General features: G+C 30.9%; 1 protein-coding gene across 3 annotated transcripts in view; it reads left to right on the top strand.

Annotated features, from left to right (window-relative positions):
* LOC143190637 (disks large 1 tumor suppressor protein) overlaps positions 1–21,046 on the top strand; it is a 308,341-nt gene that overhangs the window by 125,059 nt on the left and 162,236 nt on the right. For all 3 annotated transcript variants that reach the window (XM_076395119.1, XM_076395118.1, XM_076395117.1), the window contains exon 2: positions 20,456–20,587. In XM_076395119.1, coding sequence (XP_076251234.1) covers positions 20,456–20,587 — 132 coding nt within the window. The remainder of the gene's footprint in view (positions 1–20,455; positions 20,588–21,046) is intronic.

Consider the following 21,046-nt stretch of genomic DNA (forward strand, 5'->3'; position numbering starts at 1 on the left):
GAAACAAAACTGACATATCTGCAGGAAGTTACGATAAATAACGTGTACTGATAGCAGCGTGTGACTAAAATAGCGAATAGAACGGCCGTAAACCCAAATGCCCTGATATTTTGCGCATTTGCACGTCAATTAATCCTGTTCGGCATGTATGGTGCAAGTTGGAATATTATGAAGCTCTAATAGATATTTGCTGCTTAAATATGGTAAATTGTCGATAAATGGTTTAATACGTAGAAGCGCAATATTGTTCGTTGCATAGGTGCTTTTAAATATTACATTTGTTCTGTACTTCATGTGTAACTCCAAATTATTTTATATTATTTAGGCCTAATAGATTTAGTGGTTCTGAAAAAATTACTGGGTTTTTTTTTGCGAATTTCACTAGATTTAGACTTATGTCAGGTGAATTATGCAATATAATGTCTACCATTTATAGAAATAATGTCATACTTGATGCAATAGACCGTGTTTTAATATATAATTGTATAACAGTCTGCTTTTAGCTCAATTTAAATTTTTTATTAATTACCCTTAAATTGAATTAAAGGGTTCGGTATAAGGTTAGTTAATTAGGTATGTTGGTTACCACTTGATTAATTAGTTTATAAGACATATTAGGTTAGTTGTAGCTCATCCAGATAAATACTTTGATATATAGTATAGGTATTAATAATAACATATACGATAATATCTTCAAATGCATTGTCTATTAGACATGTGCCGAGGTTAGTATATTATATTATATTGTATTAGTATAGTATACGAATATCCCATTGGAGCATCTATCGGCATAATCCCATATAATGAGTGGTTTGTGTCCGTATTAAAAAGTTATCCTCGGTAGAAAATGTCAGTTTACAACTCAAATTCTGGCCAATAGCGGAAAGTTTTAATTTACTTCCTTAATATGAAAGGAACGGTTGAAACTTTTCAAAAGCCCTTAAATTTTTAGGCGAGTTATTTTATGTTAGTGAAAGACAATTGATTATTAGCGAAAGACGTAGACTTACACAGAACTAAAGTATTTAGTTTTCAGAAGCCTCCTATATATAGTATTTCATGCATTTAAATTGAATATTGAACAACGGTCGATATATCAGAAAGGCCATCAAATGATTTTACTTGACTGTATCTACAAAAATTAAGTCCCTACTGTATCCACTGTACTTTTCAGGCATTTATTCTTCTAATTATTACTTGTCAATATATTATTAACCATATGCAATAAATAATTCTAATTTATAATTCATGAATCGCTTCAAGAGATCGCCAATTTTTTTCAATAAGAATTTTCTATACTGACCCAAAAGTGTTATAGGTTGTGGAATTTAGAATTATAAAAATCAGTTGTAAAAATAAATAATGGTAGCAAATTTATGCATCTATTACAGTAGTGGAAAGTAGTGAATTTATAATTGTGAATATAGTACGAATTTCTCGTATTATTATATAGGATTTTTGAATTGGGGTGGGTTGGATTGGACAGCTTGTCACGGCTAAGTTGTACTGCTTTATTTAACACAAGGTATTTATATGTAATTCATTATTGGTAAAAGTTCTTCTACCAGGTGCATTACCTGTCAATAAAAGCTAAACGCTAAATTTAGCCTAGCAGTTTGTGATCTTTCATAAAAACTATCAACAGTCCTTCTCACCCACTTTACTGGCAGCACTGATTAATCCCAGACAGAAGCTAAGCTCGCACTTGTAGGCATAAGATATATGATTAAATTGTATGGACTCATTATATTCAGCATATTATTATTATTATTATTATTATTATTATTATGTTAAACATCAATTGTAATCTTTAATACTCACTTCCAAAAATTTTAATTTAGACACTTTTAGAAATAGTATCTTAATGCAGTGTCTTACTTAAAGATATAAATATTGTCCGGTTTTTCTTATGGGGCCAACCATTTATAACGTAGGGCGATTTAGGGGGAAGGGGGCTGAGTAAAAACAAATTATATTTGTTTTGTTCGTGATTTAATTTTGTGTATATGTCACAAAAATATAGTAGAAGATAAAATACGTGTAGTAGAAATGTTAAATAAGGTTTTCGTTTATTTTTATTTAGTTATTACGATGATTATGTAGATATTTTATTTTAAAAGTTTTTTTTAAAAATCTAAATTTAATTTTTTTCGGTCGGTTCAATATTTTGTTAAAAATATTTTATTTTTCTGTTTTTAATGTTAGATATTTACTCAATAAATCACGGAGTTATTTTATTAAGTATTACAATGGATACGCCAAGTAAGGGTGCAACTCGTATGAGGAAAAATAGGAATGAACAAACAAGCTTCAGACCCCGGGGTCCGCTACCTAGCTTTGGTGATTTGAGAAATGTTATAACCAAACTAGAAGAACAACGGAAAGTTATTGGCTCCGCCGGGAATCGAACCCGTCGCCTCCGCGTGTGTGCTGAGCGCTTTAACCACTACACCATAGTGGTATTTGCCTGCAATATTTCTACGATTTCTCATGTGATATGGTTAGTTCTTTACACTTTTCCGTTACATCTGTTTAGCAATAACATTATACACCCATATCCGATTATTTTAGATACAAAAATATGCGAAAGCTTTGTACATACCTTTGAAGTTTCAGGGTTTCCCTCGATTTCGCCGAATTCCGCCATCAGATCCTGACTTGGTACCAATAGGACCACTTCGGAAATGCGCTCTTTCGAATTGATTCGTAATTCTAATGAACATAAGATGGAAAAGATATAAAAATAAAAATCATTTTATTTGGAAACATTGGTTGATGGATTTCTACGCCCATTTTTTCTGGTTAATTATCTCCTCGAACAAAAGTTTTTGTTTAATTGAACATACAATTTTTGATTTTTTAATAAAATATTCGATTTCATGGATTATTTTTTATCTATTTATGTAAAAGCAATAACATTAAATAATGTTCATAAAATTAATGTATTCGTAGATAAAACCCCGACCCAATATTTTTGTCGAATTAAATAGTTAATCTAATAATTCAAATTAACTAGAATTTGAGGGTTTATAAAAATCAAACAACTCAAAACCATATATCGATATGAATCCCAAACAATTATTTTTTTGTTGTTGATGGACGCATACACTTTTTCGAGAGTAGAACGGCAAAACTCGATAATTGACGTTTATAAAATGAAAATTGTTTCAAAGGCCCGAACAAAAATAAAACATTCTGGTTTTCAAACGGCGCCCATGAAAATTGATGCCGGTATTCGGTTGGTTTAAAAGGTATAAGCCAATCGGAAGCATGTTGCAATTAAATTATGGTTGGCTTTGGAAATTAACAATAGAGCTTTAAATCTAATTGATTGATTTTTCTGATATTGGTTTTTACATTTATGTTTTTACGTACAGTGCTTTCTAAAAATATTGTAAATAAATGTATAGGCCGCTCAACAAAACAGCGAACTCACGCCATCTAAATTTATGAAGTCAAAACGTCGAGTTTTAGTTCATTTTGAATTTGACATATAACAATATTCCAATCTAAATAAAATAATGAAACGAAAATAATGTTATCAAATATAATTTATTTTAACATCATAGTATTTATAACTAATGAATGTTTTATCGAAGAATTTACTTTTTTTACTTTATTTTATTTACTTAATTACAGTTAATTATACAATCACCAAATTTTGCAAGTTAGGGTTGTGTTTAATTATATTCATATTGAACTCTTTTCCATACCACCTATGACTTAGAGCTTTGCGGGCGTTTTAGAATATAGTTGTATCTCCTGGAGGCCTAAACTGCTTAATTAACAATTGTATAAACAAACGTATTTCACATTCATTAGGGAGCGTTTCTACGTTTAGTTCTTTGTCAAGTAATTTTGATATCATTATATTTATCTTGCTTATTTTGTTATTATCTGTGTACATCTTTCTTGATAAAACTTGATTTAATCTTTGCATTCTTCCTGATACATTTTCCATATCTGCAAAATAGTTAGTATCTCTTCTCTTCCTATGCATTTTAACCAAATGCTCATGTTTCTGCATCATTATACATATATCTATGCATACAGTTATACTATTTTAATTATATATTTACCATTAGTTGTCTCCCCTCTCATTATCCTATTTCGGTTGTTGTCAGTATTAGATCATATATCTTACATCTAGAAAGTATCATTCAGTCATTGTCACTTTTTGACTCGCTATTCAAGTTAATATTTAAATTATTAATTTCCAATATATCTAACACTTTTTGTCCAATCTACCTAACACGATTCCACCATTTGTCAATTTCTTCTTCAGTATATCTGGTGGAGTTCATCCAAATACAAGTTCTATTGTAGATAACGCTTCTTCCCACATATCCAGACAGTTCTCATTTTGTATATTCTTCTCTTGTTCTTTATGCTTATTGTAGTAGTTCTTTGTCACTCCCCATATCAATTTAATAGGTTTGAATAGACAGTAAGGGAGGAAGACATAACATTCTGTGGCCATATTGTTCAGGTCTCTGACCTACATCTTTCTTCAGGCCTATTTCTAAAAAACAAATTACATAAAATGTTAGAATTAGAAATACCACTCAAATTTAAGTACAAAATTAGAGATAATAATATACTATGTTTCCAGAATCACATCAATTACTATCAGTTCTTAAACAAAAGCAATTTTTCTTAGCTGCTCTGACATCAAATTAAATCTAAAGCTGCTTGTGAAAATTTAAATATCTTGTAAAGAAGAAGAAAGAGGGCAGATGATTCTTGATATCCTCGAATTTTGATAATCTACAGTAGGATGAAATTATTTCACAGCTTTATATATCTTCCGATAAAGCGAACACATTAATTTGTTCTCTCTACAATAAATGTAATATATAACCTTACAGCAGTATACTATTCTTAATCGTTTTTTTTATATAAACTTGACGCAACTATTTAATAGTTCCCACAATACGGGAATAACCAAAAGTAACATAAAATATTAAATATAACAGGTCAATTGAAAAGACTCCGTCCTGACACATAGATGACGCTACTATAATTAAATCCAGATGTTTAATCCGTATTGAAACTATATAGTTTACTGGATTTCTGAGGGTTAAAGCAGCGCAGTTCGGAATGTAAAGATACCAAAGACAGACTTCTAGCCGAGAACCTTGAATTTGTTCTCCAGCTAAGAAAATATCTCCGAACTTAGTCTACTATAATTTGGACTATCCGAATTTAGGGCTACCATAACGTGAAAACTAACGGGGCAATTGAAAAGTCCCGTCCTGACACATAGATGGCACGACTAGAATTAAGTCCATATGTTTTTTAATTAGCCCTAAGCCTCAAAAGATGCCTGTATAAATTTTACAGTTGTCGGATCGTTAGTGTGTGAATTATAATATTTTGAGTGAAACAACTGTTGTTAGTGCGAAAAAATTGATAAAAAGGAAATTTGCGTGTTGATAAAATATTTCTTTTTGAAGCGAAAAAATACAGTTGAAGCAAAAACTTGGCTTGGTGCCGAGTTTCCGGCACTGCCACATGAAAATCAACCATGAAGGATTAGTATGCTAAGTTTAGACGTGGTGAAATGAGCACCGAAGACAGTGAACGCAGTGGACGCCCAAAAGAGTTTGTTACCGACGAAAACATTAAAAAATCCACAAAAAGGTTTTAAGTGACCGTAAATTGAAACTGAATGAAATAGCAGACACTCCGAAGATATCAACTGAACGTGTACATCATAGCATTCAGGAATATTTGGGTACGGGAAACCTCTGTGCAAAGTGGATACCGCTCGAGATCACTTTTGACTAAAAACAACGACGAGTTGATGATTCGGAGCAGTGTTTGAAGATGATCAAGCGTATTGAACCCGAATTTTTGCGTCGATATGTGACAACGGATGAAAAGTGGCTCCGTCATTTCACTCAGTAGTCCAATCCACAGTCATCCGAATGCACTGCACACGATGAACCCGTTCCAAAGCTTGGGAAAACGCAACAGTTAGCTGGCAAGGTTATGGCGTCTGTATTTTAGTATGCGCATGGAATAAATTGATTGATTACCTGGAAAAAGTAAGGACCATTAACAGTAAATATTACATAGCGTATATATTGGACCGTTTGAGAGACAAAATCGCAGAAAAAAGGCCGCATTTGAAGAAAAAGAAAGTGCTGCTTCACAAAGACAATGCACCGTGACACACGTCAGTGAAAACGATGGAAAAAATCCATGAATTGGGCTTCGAATTACTTCCTCATCTACCGTATTCTATAGATCTGGTCCCCATCGACTATTTTCAGATCTCAAAAGAATGCTAACTGGAAATAAATTTTCGTCGAATGGAGAGGTGAAAACTGAGGCCTATTTTGAAGCATAGGTCAAATCATACTACATCAGAGTGGTATCGAAGAGTTGGAGGGTCAGTATAATCAGTGTATCACCCTTGAAGGGAATTATGTTGAATAAGAAAAAATGTCCCAAAAAAAAGTGTTTTACTATTGTAGGCCGGGGACTTTTCAATTGACCTGTTATATAATATAATAATAATGTAATGCTAATATAATAATGTTTTAACACAGTCACTTTCCGTTTTAATATAATTTCAAATATTAATTTTAGTGATATTTAATCCGATTTAAAATTGCTCTGTTGATATTTTGGGATATAGGTCTGCCAGATTTTGATTTGATTTTAAAAATTACCCGTCCATGGTTGGTTTATGTACAACAGAAACGACGAATAATCTACCGCATAAGAGTTGCAGTTTGTAATTGTTTCGGCCAGAACCAATCAAAATAGAGCCTAAAAATATTTGTTAATATATTGTTTGTCACGGATCTGACTTCCTGGTTGCTTGATTTGGGCGTATTTTGATTTATTGTAATATTTCTCAAATTTATATATATATATATATATATATATATATATATCTATATATATATATATTTATATATATATATATATATATATATATATATATATATATATATATATATATATATATATATATATATATATATAGAGGAATTATTCGAATTATTACGTTCTTATATACCTCATTCATAAAATAAATAAGCTATAATTTCATAATTTTCGCGACAATTGTGAGTTTGTTCTCTCACTATAACTGATGTTTGAATCGAATACATGTATACTTTTAATACACCTAACGAAATTGATTTCATATAAAGAAATTATTCGAATTCTTACGTCCTTATATACCCCATTCATAAAATAAAAAAGCTATAATTTAATAATTTTCGCGACAATCGCCGCTTTATTCTCTAGCTATAACATTTTGCATAATCCTGGATAAATTCAGCCACTAACTCATATAACTCCTATTTCTCAGTCGTTTTTGCGAGGGTGTTGAAGTTTGAAGGTCGCCATCTACCAAATCCTCAAATTTTCTTTTACGCAGACAATTATTCATTAGGACCCTTATATGTCAAACGATTTATTACATGTCGCAACAACGACTTGGTCAACATAATTTAAACGAAAAGATTCGTATCTTCGAGCTTTGTTTGAATGACATTACGAAATAAATATGTAGAGATTTGGGTTAATAAATTTTAGTTTTGGGAATTTTATTACTTTGAGGTCAATGAACTTTAGATGTTATAAATATCATATTAAATAGGTATTCTGGTCTAGAGTCATATATTTTAGGTATTTTTTTGTTTGTTTAAGTTCAGTTCAGTAATGTTTAAAAACGTTATAATAGAATAAAATTAAAGAATGAAAAATCGAAGAACTGACAAGCTTATGAACTCGTGGGTATAAAAACAACCTTCCTACTCATCTGAATCCAAAAAAAAAAATTAAAAAGCTAATCATATTTTGCTTTCACCGAATTAATGGTGATTGGAAAAACGAGATAATTTTTTACAACTTTTTTTACATTTTAGAATTTTTTAAAAATAGTTAAACTTCAATTTTCTTATAGCTTTACTTTGTACGATAGAAGCAGCTATAGAGAAGACCAAATTTCAAGTAAATCGATTCACTTTAACTGGACATATCATGCCAACCGTCTTCAAAAATGTAGTTTCGAGAAAGCGCGTTTAGTTTCGTTTTTAGATGCCGTGTTACTAAAACCGTTGTATTGTATGTATGTAAACCGAAAATAATTTAAATTTTTAAAAATTTTCTTAAGGGCATCTAGACGAAAAATCAATTTTTAAAAATTTATAGTCATAAATTAACGAACTTTCTTTCAATTCCAAGCCGACAACTTGGAAAGATACCGGTTAAAGCGACAGAATGATAATACTACTCCTATGCTAGTCGTAGCTTCCTCTCATTCTAGGTTTTGATTATGTTTTTTCTATGTTTGCACAATGCTTTCTAGTCCATGTTAATTTTTTTTTCTGTTCTCTGCTCTACGCCATGTCAATCTGTCGTAGGACAACAAGACACTGTGTTGAGCATCCCATTACTAAGGAGCTTCAATCTGTATGCGCAGCTCTGAACCCTCTAAATGAATCTGTAGCAGATGGTGGTGATGTCGCATCTTTTGAGCTTCACGTGCTGTTGTCCTCTTATTCCATTCCGCGCCACTGCCAGCTTATTTCTGTTATGCAAGTCTTCTCTTATACTTTATGTTATATAATATATTATTTCCTGCTTTACTGCTCGCACACCCAGATCCAGATATAAATACTTGTTGTTTATGCTTTGAGGAATTAAGCATATTTCTTAAAGTCTTTCACTGAATCCTTTCCAATATATCTATATTGCTTTTGCTTGCTGTGCCCCATAAATAAATGCCGTATATTCAGATTGGCTTGATGGTCACTTTGCTCTTATTGCGTAAATGTTAGTGACGACCTGTTAACTAATTCAGGTTACGGAATCTGCTGTCAATTTGTCTAAACTTGGTCCAGATGTGCTTCTGCCAAGTTAACCTAAAATTCAAATAAAGACCCAGTATTTTGTTTCTCTTCATTGTTTAATCTTACTGACAGAGATGTTTTTCTTCTTAGAGTCTAAGTGAGGTGAGTGTACTTGATATGGTTTGTCTTTATTATTCATTGACAGAATAATTTCTCGATTTTATTTAGATGGCATGGTAGTTTAACGAAGCAGTTTTCGGGTCAGAATACAATGAGAGGACGGCACTGTCATTAGTGTAGGTCGCAGCCTTTGTGTCCTTACTAGTTGAAAATCTGCAGTGTAACACCGGTTCCAATATACTGCCCTATGGGAAATTCGAGCGTATGTCGTGCAAAGCACACTCTTTATCATTATACTTAATTATGAATCTCTTTCGATTGTGGTAGGATGAAAATATATGGTAATTTGAATGCAGAAGCTTTTTGTTTTAGTTTGTATGTCATTCCATAATGTCAGGCTTTGTCAAAAGATTGACTAATGTCTAAAAAGTAGCAGAGGAATACAGTACATTTTTCTAGATTCAATGCTGATGACGTTTATAGTGTTGACCGGTGATTATATTGTTTAGCTGCTGCTTCATTATTTTAGAATTATTTCTTCCGTTATTTTACCAGTTACTGGTAAGAGGCTAAGAAAATTGGCCATTATGACTTAAAGAATGATGAACCATGAATCATTACCCGATTCAGTCCCATAATACCTTTTTGTGTTAAATTTTTTAAAAGGGTTGCGTTGAGTAAGTATTTATAGTAACATTTTTGAATTACGTGTATATAATCATTATAAGTCATTAAAATATACATTGTTGTAAATAATATTCCTCATAAGTTCCTTTATTACAATACTAAAAATATAGCGTAGTAGTCTACTGCATTAGAAAGACAAACCATTTTATTGGTGACAAAAAGGATCAAAACACGCTAAGATACTGTCTGAAACTGTTATTTACTCGAAAACCTTTACTAAAACTGGATATCTTCTATGCAAATGGGGTTTCGTTAAATTAATTTCTTCATATTGTCAGTACGTAGATACGTTTTATATTTCGGTATTGTATATACGATAAAGTAATGATGGCATTTAGTAAAGTTGGATTCTTTGGGGTTATATTCTGTTGTGATTTTGAATGTTTTAAACTTTAAATGAAGGTAAATAATCAATCAACAAATACTGTTTATTCATAGTGTGTTCCTTTAATCGCAATTGTAATTCATTTTTCCACAAGCCCTTTTTGAAGCCAATTTTACACTAAGAAGACAATTGTGCAAATATTGGAATATAGAGTTGTTGTGTATAGAGAGTTGTTGTAGAGAACGGTGCAAGATCCGTGCTAAAGAATGGATGCAACAAAACTTTCCTGCCAATTTCATTTAGGTTTTAGCGAACCACTAAAATTAAGATTTATATGGTGTTTTTTTTAAATTATAATCGCACTTAACACTCACTTAATTTTTACGAATTAATAAATTAATTAAACTCTTTTAAACGACCTTTAGCTCCAACGAAATTCATAATACGTTATTTTCGAGTAGCTAAACTCTTGGCCCTCAAAGCTACCCTCTGGATTTCTGATGTTGTTGTGCTGAAAGACAACGTCTTTTTTTCTTCAACATAATTGGCATAATAAATAGTTTCTCCTCAATAGGTCCAAGTACTTTCCACGGTATCAATGTGGGCTTGACAACTGAATGTGAACTTACTTCGGGCTTCGACCAGCGATCTTTTTCGTAAATGGTCCACCTTTCATTGCATGTTAGAGCTAATTTAAATATAACATATTTAATTGGTTTCAGAAGCGAATAAATGGAATATCGGTCAATTCACTTTCTCATGGATAACTGTTCTATTGATGAGATCCAATTATTGAGTTTAGTATCCAATTTTATATGAATTATTCAAAACTTTTTTGTTTTTACATAAATACGTATTACTATGAACACCACACTTTTTCGATGAGCTTTTGTTTCATTTTCCATTTTCGAAAGTAAATATTGTTCCGGAAATTTAGGATTTTCCACTTTCAAAGTTCTATAACTTTTAACTGAATAAACCAATGACATTATCTTTATGGCTAGAATATGGCCTATGATGTGTTACGTTTCAAACGGGCTATAGTATGGCTTCATGGAATATGCGGTTGTATGTACTTTTACCTTTTTTATATCGATATATCGTAGAAAAAAAAATTCAAATTATTTTAACTTATGTTTGCAACAACCAGAAAAAATATCGATATTTTACAAAAGATATGTCGATGTTTTTAAGAAAAAATACTGATATTCTTCAAATGCTTTAAAAAGTTGCCATATTTTTAATAAAATTTTAAAATTTTGTACAAAATTCACTAAATATTTAAAATTATGTACCAATTTTCAAGGTTTATTGAAAATAATTAAAAGGTTTTTAAAATGTTTGAGAAATATCTTTAATATGTTTTGAAAAAATAGTGAAAAATATCGATATATCGATATATAGATATATCGGTTAAAAAGTGGTCAAAAATATCGATATTTTTTCGGTATCTCTACTCATAAGTTTATATTTATTTATTATTTGTTACATTTTCATATTGAACTACTGGATAATAGTGGTATATATTTGTGTAATTATATATTAATAAACACTCTAAGAACATTGCGTTTGTATGATTTACAGTTGAGACTTGTCATGATGTTAACTCTTAAAAATGAGAAAAATGTGTTGACACCTATTGGTGTTAGTGTTGATTCATAATTTGGTTATGACTGTTTAAATATTATGTTTAAAAACCACATTATTCTAGGCAAAATTTCATAATCCAGGATCTAATGTTTTTGAGAACAATCAGATAGGGTCGCTTATTGTTTGTTCCTCCATTATGGACATTGTAATGCTACAAAGGTCGGTGTTAAGTATTTAAATCCAAGCAAACGATGAAGCTGTTCTAAAAGTGTAAGACAAACACGTGCCGAGACCAGCTTGAAGCAAAAAAAGCAAAAGGAAATAATAAAATGGGTCATCAGCCGATGAAACAAAGGAATATACAATTACTCTGTGTAGGTAGTTGTGTTTGAGGAGACCGAGAACGGGCGCGAATAATCAAAAGGTTTCTTTCGAAATCTCGTTTTTTAATTATATTTCAAAGGCGACAAATATTCCCTAAAGGGAGCAAGGTCTCTGATGAATTATATTAGACATCCAATGGAAGAAATTTCGTATTTGCACGGGCGAATTTTGTCGTTGTTGGTTTAAATATTTAACGTTAATTTTATCAAGTCTTTTCTTCTTTCTTTTATTTAGCTAACGACGATTGGGTTCGATGGATTGAGTCGTCCTTTTATACGGCCATGGATCGTAAGAATCATAATCAGAATCTCATTAACTTGCTTAAATATATTTGACGGTTAATAGAATTTATCGATATTTTTAAACAGTATATAATTCAGTTTTAAGGATATATTCTTAATTTTCTTTACTTTGTAATGCTCGCATCTTTGCTGAATACAAATCCCTTATTAAGGTATTCTGCATCTATTCCAAAACTGTTCTTGCATTATGTTAAAGTTTTTTAACACAAGATATAGTGAACAACCTGTAATTTTTAAGCAATGTTGTGGATAGGTTCGTCACATATGTTATATTACACAATATTTTTACACAACGTTTTTTTTGTTCTATCGCTTTATGCTTATTGATTAACATTGTGGCTTAATGTTAACCCGACCCATTTTTTTGAGATTGTTTTAGTAAATATATTATATATAACTGTTATTTACCCGAAAACCTTACCTTACCGGTATTGTGATAAAGTAATGATGGCATCTAGTAAAGTTTGATTCTGTTGTGATTTTGAGTGTTTTAAACTGTAAATTAAGGTAAATAATCAATCAACAAATACTGTTTATTCATAGTCTGTTTTATTTGCGATTGTAATTCATTTAAGAATAAATGTGACGGTCTTCCAAATTCGGTAATTTTTTCAGTAAAAATATACGAACTGAATGAAATGTACAAAAATATATGTATGTATATATATATATATATATATATGCACCACAACATCATCATTGTCATGATTCATCATTATCATCATCATCAGAACTTTTGGCCCGTGTGGTGTATACGATTTTTTTTCATAGCCGGTCGAAAGTACGTTATTAACAACATTCAAAACAACATTGATGATTATTTTTAAGGTTAGAGTTAGACCAACGTTAATAACAGCGGTAAACAGTTTGTTATAATGACAGAATAAATAGTCCTTAGTTATGAGTATAAATACGAATAAGAAATTCTTTCTTCCGCCGAGGCGTGTTCCACAGAGGGCGTGGGTGTACTTCTCACAGGGAGTAAATGTTTAACTTTCTTCCCTGTTATTAAGGACGAAAGTACGAACTTTCGACCGAGGTATGAAATAAAATTGTTAAATAAATGTTGTGCATAAGTAAGGGCCGATATGCAAGTTACATGCAACACAAAATTTAAAGCCTTTTATGTCTTGGGGACTTCTTTTAGGAAATACTATTTATTTATTACAATTAATCATATTTGCTTAATTTGCACATTTCATTAATAGTTGGTCTATTACCATTCTTCAGTTAGTTAGAATATTGGAGACTGGAGGAGGTTCCTTAAAGTGGGGACATAAGGTATTTCAGTTCGATCAAAGGGTAAGGGATAAGTAAATTGACAATCAGCATTCTTTTAAGATTTCCTTATTAGTATTTCTTTTCTAGAGGGATAGCAGAATAAAAGAAGTCTTTCTTGATGTGTTAGAATTTGCCATCCTGCTCTAGTAGGTCCCACGCAATCTATACTAGATTATACTTATCTTATATATCTATATATCTTACAATATATATATATATATATATACAATATATATATATATATATATATATATATATATATATGTGAAAATATTTTAGTCGCCATCTTATACTAGCTGACCCGACAGACTTTATACTGCCTCAATCGATAAATAAAAGACCTAATAATCCGTAATTAATAAAAAAATGCTGGGTATGAATGAATTTTTATTATTATTTTCGATTAACTACACATGATGTTTCATACTTAAAAAACGGAGTTTTCCTGAAATACTATTTATAAGGTTTCAATTAAATTTTTACAGATACACACAGTTTTGATACAGTTTGTTAATCAATTTAAAGCTTTCTGATAAATTATATTTTTTGTTTCGTTTTATGGTACGTAATTAAAGAAAGATGGCGTCTTTCCGTATAATTTGTGTAATTGTCCATGCGTGAGACAGGGAAACTGCAAGTTGATTTATTTATGGTCATCGCAAAGGCCAGGCGTACTAGAAATTGTAAACGTTTAAAATCGAATGGTAAATCCATTGGAATCATCAGCATACGCGGGATCAAGACATCTTCTCCTTTGTATTTTTCATTTATGATTGTTGTCTATATGACGTTATTTATCATCCTTTTCACGGCCAGTCTTGTTCCATTGCACAGTCGAGGTTGATTAATGTTACGCAGCATGATGGCAACTGATCCTACTTTTAACTTCAAATTGTGAGGTGGTAATCCAGGCAATTCCAGTGAATTTAAAAACTCCGTAGGATAGTTGACTACGTCGTCCTGGTTCATAACGGTGTCGACTGATTTGAAGGAAACCAGCTGTCTCGAAGAAAATTCTGAATGGTCGCATTGAGATCTTCGACAATCTCGAATCCTCTACTTTTTTCCTCCTGACCATTTACTAAATGGACTACCAAATGGACTATTGTAAAGTATCTTTCATGGATCGCAAATGAAAAGATACGCCATATTGCTTCATCGCTACTTACATAGCGACCCATCTGGTACTGTGAAATTTAGTCATTTGCATTGGTTACAGCGAAGACGGCCACATTGCTACCTTTGTTAACATATTTAGATATGTACTTTATCGACCTCACAGAGTTACAATATTCCACATTGATGTGAGTCTCACACGATGATGCGAGTATAGCACGATCCAACGATTGTCTACATCAACATATTGTCTTCTTACTTTCACAACTACCGATCGCCCATTGTCCGCAACTGATCACCGACGATACAATGGGTATACATCATTTCCCGTTATGGTTTCAGCAACCAGGTCTCTTGGGTATAGCTTGGAACACTTGCCATCAACCATACATGGTGAATTGTAGTTGAAAACTCCGCAAGGTCCATGTATAATGTGTTTGGTAACTACTGCATGCAATTTTGGGTCAACTGTGGGAAAGTGGGCATGAAATTGTCCTATATAATATGTGTAGCGCCAAATGATGCCATCTGGAAATAGTTGTTATATTTCTGAATGTTGGCCAAGAAGTGCTTAGAATCATTTCCAGTCCCTGACACTATATATATATATATATATATATATATATATATACATATGTATATATATATATATATGTATATATATATATATATATATATATATATATATGTATATATATACATATATATATATATATATATATATATATATATATATATATATATATATATATATATATATATATATATATATATATATATATACATATTTTATATGTATATATATTTATATATATACATATAATATATATATATATATATATATATATATATATATATATATATATATATATATATATATATATATGAAGTTGGAGGATGGTTTAAATCAGTATATCACCCCTGAAGGTATATGTTGAATAAAAAACACTAATTTTGCCAAAAAATTGTGTTTTACTATGGTAGTGCGGGACTTTTGAATTGACCTGTTATATTATACAGACCTCTATTATATATACGTCTTTGAGGATATGATCGATGATATAGATCGAGGAAAATATACCTTCGAACACTGTTAAATAAGATTTAAATTTTGTAAATATAACACACCAGGAGGTTCAATGGAACTTCCAGATATTGCTTTTGAAAGAATGCAATTTTAAAAGCATATAATAAAATCAAGGAAGATTTATAATTTCAACTTCTGGTACATTGGGTCACATGATACATGACTCATGGCAACATGATAATAAAAAGAGTTAAAACAATAAAAGTTGATGAAAAAAGATAAACGTTGGAATAACAATTGATAAGGTATTATTAGTCATAACACTTATTAATAATTCATTGCAGACATATTTGTTGACATTTCTTGTTCTTCTTAGAATTGTGTTGAGTTGGAATGGTTAATAACACCTTTGGTTTGGATGAACTCACTCATGATCCGACATATTGAAGAAAAAATTGACGAAAGATGAAATAGTGAACAAATATTGGATCGATTGGAAATTAAAAAGTTAGTTATTCATTAGATCTTGGGATTATGATTCAATGCTAAAAATGTCCTAACTGGGTGATGTGGAGAGAGTGGAAATAATTAAATGTGAATATATTATTAATATACAATAGCTGTAAGAAGCTGTATTGTAGACGATGAATGATTTATGTGCATATTATATATGTATGTAATTATTCAGAATTATACATGAGAATTAGGCTAGAGTGTATGAGGAGAAGATTCAGTAATATCAAAATGACTTAACAAGGAAAAAACACCATCGAAGGAAACAAGAACTAAACCTGAAAAGGTAAACATGCTCTCTAATGAAAGTAAAATACATTATTTTTAATGAAAATATAAGACAACTCTAACCTATAAATTATCGTGGCTGTATAATTAACTGTAGTTTAAATTTGAGTTGAAGTAATTAGCCGAATTGGAAGAGCAGCAACAGATTTCGCATGGTACTTGTGAGAAAACCAGCAAATATTACCAGCAAGTTTAAACTCTAGCACCTTGAATTGCTTATCTTGAGAATCCTTCTGTATGACTGCGTTAGCTTGAATCCTTTCAAATTTCTCTCCGTGATCATTAATGTGAACAATTAATCGAAGAATAAAAATGAATTTCTAAACTAAAGGGAACAAGATCGAGATAATAAATAGTTATCTGAAAAGTAGGAGACTAACATTATCCCATAAGGACTGAAGTAATGCCGCACCGACTGTAACGTGTTCAGTATAGAAAAAAGAAAAAAAAATATATATATATAATGGAAATGAATATTTTTAAGTTTAGCAAAAAAAGGAAAGCTTAACAAGCAAGACTAATATGATCTGGTTTATATTCCATTTTTTCTAATTTGACATGAAAACTAGACAAATTTAATCAAGAAAACATTACGGCGAGATAAGTTTGGCCGAGAGGCTTTTTTCAGGGAGCGCGAGGGCGTGAAAACGCCGAAACGCGGAATCGTTTGTTCCAAATTGGATTTTCCACTAGGCGAAACTCGAAGTTCGCCGGCTACCGTGTATTTTCGGATAATTTCGTTAAGAAACTATTATCGTTATCTGATTTGCTTCGTCTTCTTCTTCTCTGTTTTTTATCTGGTGTCGTTAAGCTGTAGCTTCTTCTTTAAAATGTATAATCTGGAATGTCTCCGTTATGTGAGATCGACATCTAATGTAAAATTAGTCATCGCTTTTATTGTTATTATAAATTTGTTATTTATTTTCTTAAATTGTCTGGATTTATTTTTATAATTGTTATTTGGTAAGTTTCTTCTTAGCGACTTTGCATGTTAAAACCACCATCATCAATGCTTATCTGGCCCTAGGTGAGAGTCTATTTTTTCTATACCGAACACGCTACTATTGGTGCGGCATTACTTTAGTCGCTATGGGATAATGTTAGTCTCCTACTTTTCAGATAACTATTTATTATCTCGATTTATGTTCCTATTAGTTTAGAAATATATTTTTATTCCTCTATTAATTGCTCACATTAGTGATCACGGAGAGAAACTTGAAAGGCTTCAAGCTAACGGAGTTATACAGAAGAATTCCCAAAGTGCTAAAGTTTAGACATGCTGGTAATATTTGCTCTTTTTCGTACAAGTACCGTACGAAATATGTTGCTGCTTTTCCGATTCGGCTAATTACTTCAACTGGGCATGTCATGTTTTTTGTACTACGTTTGTATACTAAATAGCGAGTGATATGCTAGTGTTCAACAATTCATCCTTTCCTCCATTAATTTTATGTTAATACGAAGTAGATAGTCGAAGTCCGAAGCCTTGACATCTGTGTAAGTGTATTGTCTATTCAAAGTAGCAGGGAACATACGGCATCAATATTTCCGCCACAACTCCGAGTTTTAGTTTATTTTTGTTTTGACATATAAAAAATTATCGTCTAAATCAAATAATGAAACAAAAGGTTATCAAATATAGTTTATTTTAATATTATAATACATCTAATGCATATAGTATCCATTAATTTAAACTACAGTTAGGTTTATAGTTGTTTTATTATATTTTGATTGAAAATAATGCATTTTACTTTCATTAGAGAGCTTATTTATCTTTTTTTATCTCATACACTCTAACCTAACGCTCAAGTATAATTCTGAATATTTACGTATATACATATATATATATATATATATATATACATATATATATATATATATATACATATAAATCGTTCACCATCTACAATACAGCTTCTTACAGCTATTGTATATTCATTATATACTTTAATTGTAATTATTTCTACTTTCTGCACTATCATCCTAAGCTGTTAATTTCCAATCTATCTATGATTTGTTTACAATTCCATCATTTGTGAATTTCTTCTTGAATGTGTCTGATCGAGTTCATCCAAACCAAAGGTGTTATTAACCATTCCAATTCAACAATTTTAAGAACAAGAAGAATATATCCGCAATGAATTATTAATATATGACTAATAATAGCTAATCAATTGTTATTCCAATGTATACCTTTTTCCATCAACTTTCATTGTCATCTTGCCGTGAGTTATCCAATCTACCACAAATTGAAATAATAAGTCTTCCTTGATTTTATTATAAGCTTTTAAAAATTGTATTATTTTAAAAGCAGTGCCTGGAAGTTTCATTATACCTCTTCGTGGGTTATATTTACACCATTTGATTTCTCTATTACCTAGCAGTGTTCGAAGGGGTGTTCTACATGTCTCAAAGACTATATCTCATAGCTCTAAGCTATGTATAGATACTTTCCAGGCAATTTCCTCAGAAATAATTATATTAAATTATTAATATTGAAGAAACTACTCACTGTTTTTGTATATTTCATATATTCGATCTCTGATGGAACTAACATCAAGCTTATCCTGATTCGTAACCCGCTGAGGACCGATTCGTATGAGGACCGATTCTTTTTGGAGAATCCATCATTAAATTTTTAATTTTTTGAGATATTTTAATGACTGAGCCCATATTAATATTCAATGCTGCTGCAACACGTTAAAAATACTTTGAGTAAAAACGTTAGCATTAATATTTAACAATAACATTTGTTTATTTCTCTAACAAATTTTACGATTAGACGAGATAACTGATAGGAGACCCATTCTGTTCTGTCAAGCTTCGGTATTTTCAATCAGAGCAATAATAAGCAGCGATTTAAAATTTATCAAAACAAGCAAATCAAAAAGTTGTTATAACTAATATTTTTAAGAATTTTGCAGACAACCGAAGTACTTTTGAAGGCTCATTCGTTCACGTGTTCTAAAGTATCAGACAGAATTTTATCTCTTTTGGAATAGAATGAGAAGGAAAATATTGTCTGATTGTAAAACGAATTTACGAATTACAGCAGGAAATACATTAAACATCGTGATATTAACAACATGACATATATTCACTGCTTCTTTGGATAGACTATATATAACACTATTATTAACTGTTATACGGTCGCTAAAGAAACTTGTAGCATCATAACTAAACACTCAATATTTTTTAAAATACCTTTGGCATAATTACATCAACAACTAGGTTGAAAATCAGTAGGGAGACGACAACTCGTCATTTTTATAATTTTTATAAATAATTTTCCGATAATTGACGAGACTTTTTCTCGGTAGTTTATATAATCCTTATCCACTAGTTTTTTAAATATAAGAAACTATGTATACATAAAATACTTTATAAATACTTTGGTTTTACAATTATTTACGGTTAGCGATGGATACTATTTCGTATTAATTGAAAATATAATGTAAGATAGAGTTTTTTGTGTGGAGTTATTCAATTAAAAAAAACTTTTTAACTTGTATTTTATATACATAATTAAGTACTCAATGAATTTTACAGAGAATTTAACGTCGGTTAAATAAACTCCTCTCATTACGTCTTTGGTATTAATATTTATTAAGAAAACAAAAGAACGCGTATTTTTTCGTTTGCCAGCCATGACGAAACTCAAAGAAATAACATCGAACTTTCAATTAAACAAACATTTATATTTTATCTGAATGTAATGCTGGCGAACGGGGAGCAAAACAAAATTAGTCAAAGACCAACGAAGGGGGAACGGGCCACGAAAATATGTGTTTTGTATTATTAATAATTTTTCCCCTTCAAAAATAGCTGTTATTTCTGTTAAAGTTAGTTAGTGATTGTATATTTTGATTTAAACATTTGGTATGAGTGCCTGAGATAAGTTAGATTTAAATTTTATAACCAATGAGAGATAATTAACTTGTATATATTATAATGAGCTTTATAAATTTATTTACAACAACTAATATGTATATTTTCTTGTTTACAGAAGCACATCGTGCCTTGGAACTGTTGGAAGACTACCATTCCAAGCTAATCCGACCTCAAGATCAGACTTTGAGGCAGGCCATCGAGAGGGTTATTCGCATATTCAAGTCTCGTTTATTTCAGGCTTTACTAGGTAGGACCCTATTTGTTTTATTCTGTTGTTTCCAGTATGAATTTTCGAAATATTTAAATATTTTCCATTGAACCGTATACATGATAATATAGTTTAGATATTTTTGTGCTGGAGTACATTTAAGAGTACTAAAATATTGCAGGAAAGTTTACACAACATCTATATCTGCAATAAAAGCTGAACATGTTCTACGAATACAAACTATTTCTAAATATTTATGCGCTGAACCGCAGCTTTTTGAACGCCCTATTTTTAACAATATTGCAGGTACGAAGGGGTGTGATATGTGGCACAATTAAAATGTACATGGAGAGCAAATGTACCATAGAACTTAAATACAATATGAACTATAAATAAGTCAGATTAAATAAAATACGATGTAATTAGGCGGTGTTGTCAATAGTATCTTTTATACGGATTCACAATTTCTGTCGAGTAAATATCTACATTTAGTTTTGT

This window comes from Rhynchophorus ferrugineus, unplaced genomic scaffold, assembly GCF_030347505.1.
Source record: "Rhynchophorus ferrugineus isolate W39M unplaced genomic scaffold, kcgeb_rfMv2 rfM2, whole genome shotgun sequence".
NCBI lineage: Eukaryota > Metazoa > Arthropoda > Insecta > Coleoptera > Curculionidae > Rhynchophorus > Rhynchophorus ferrugineus.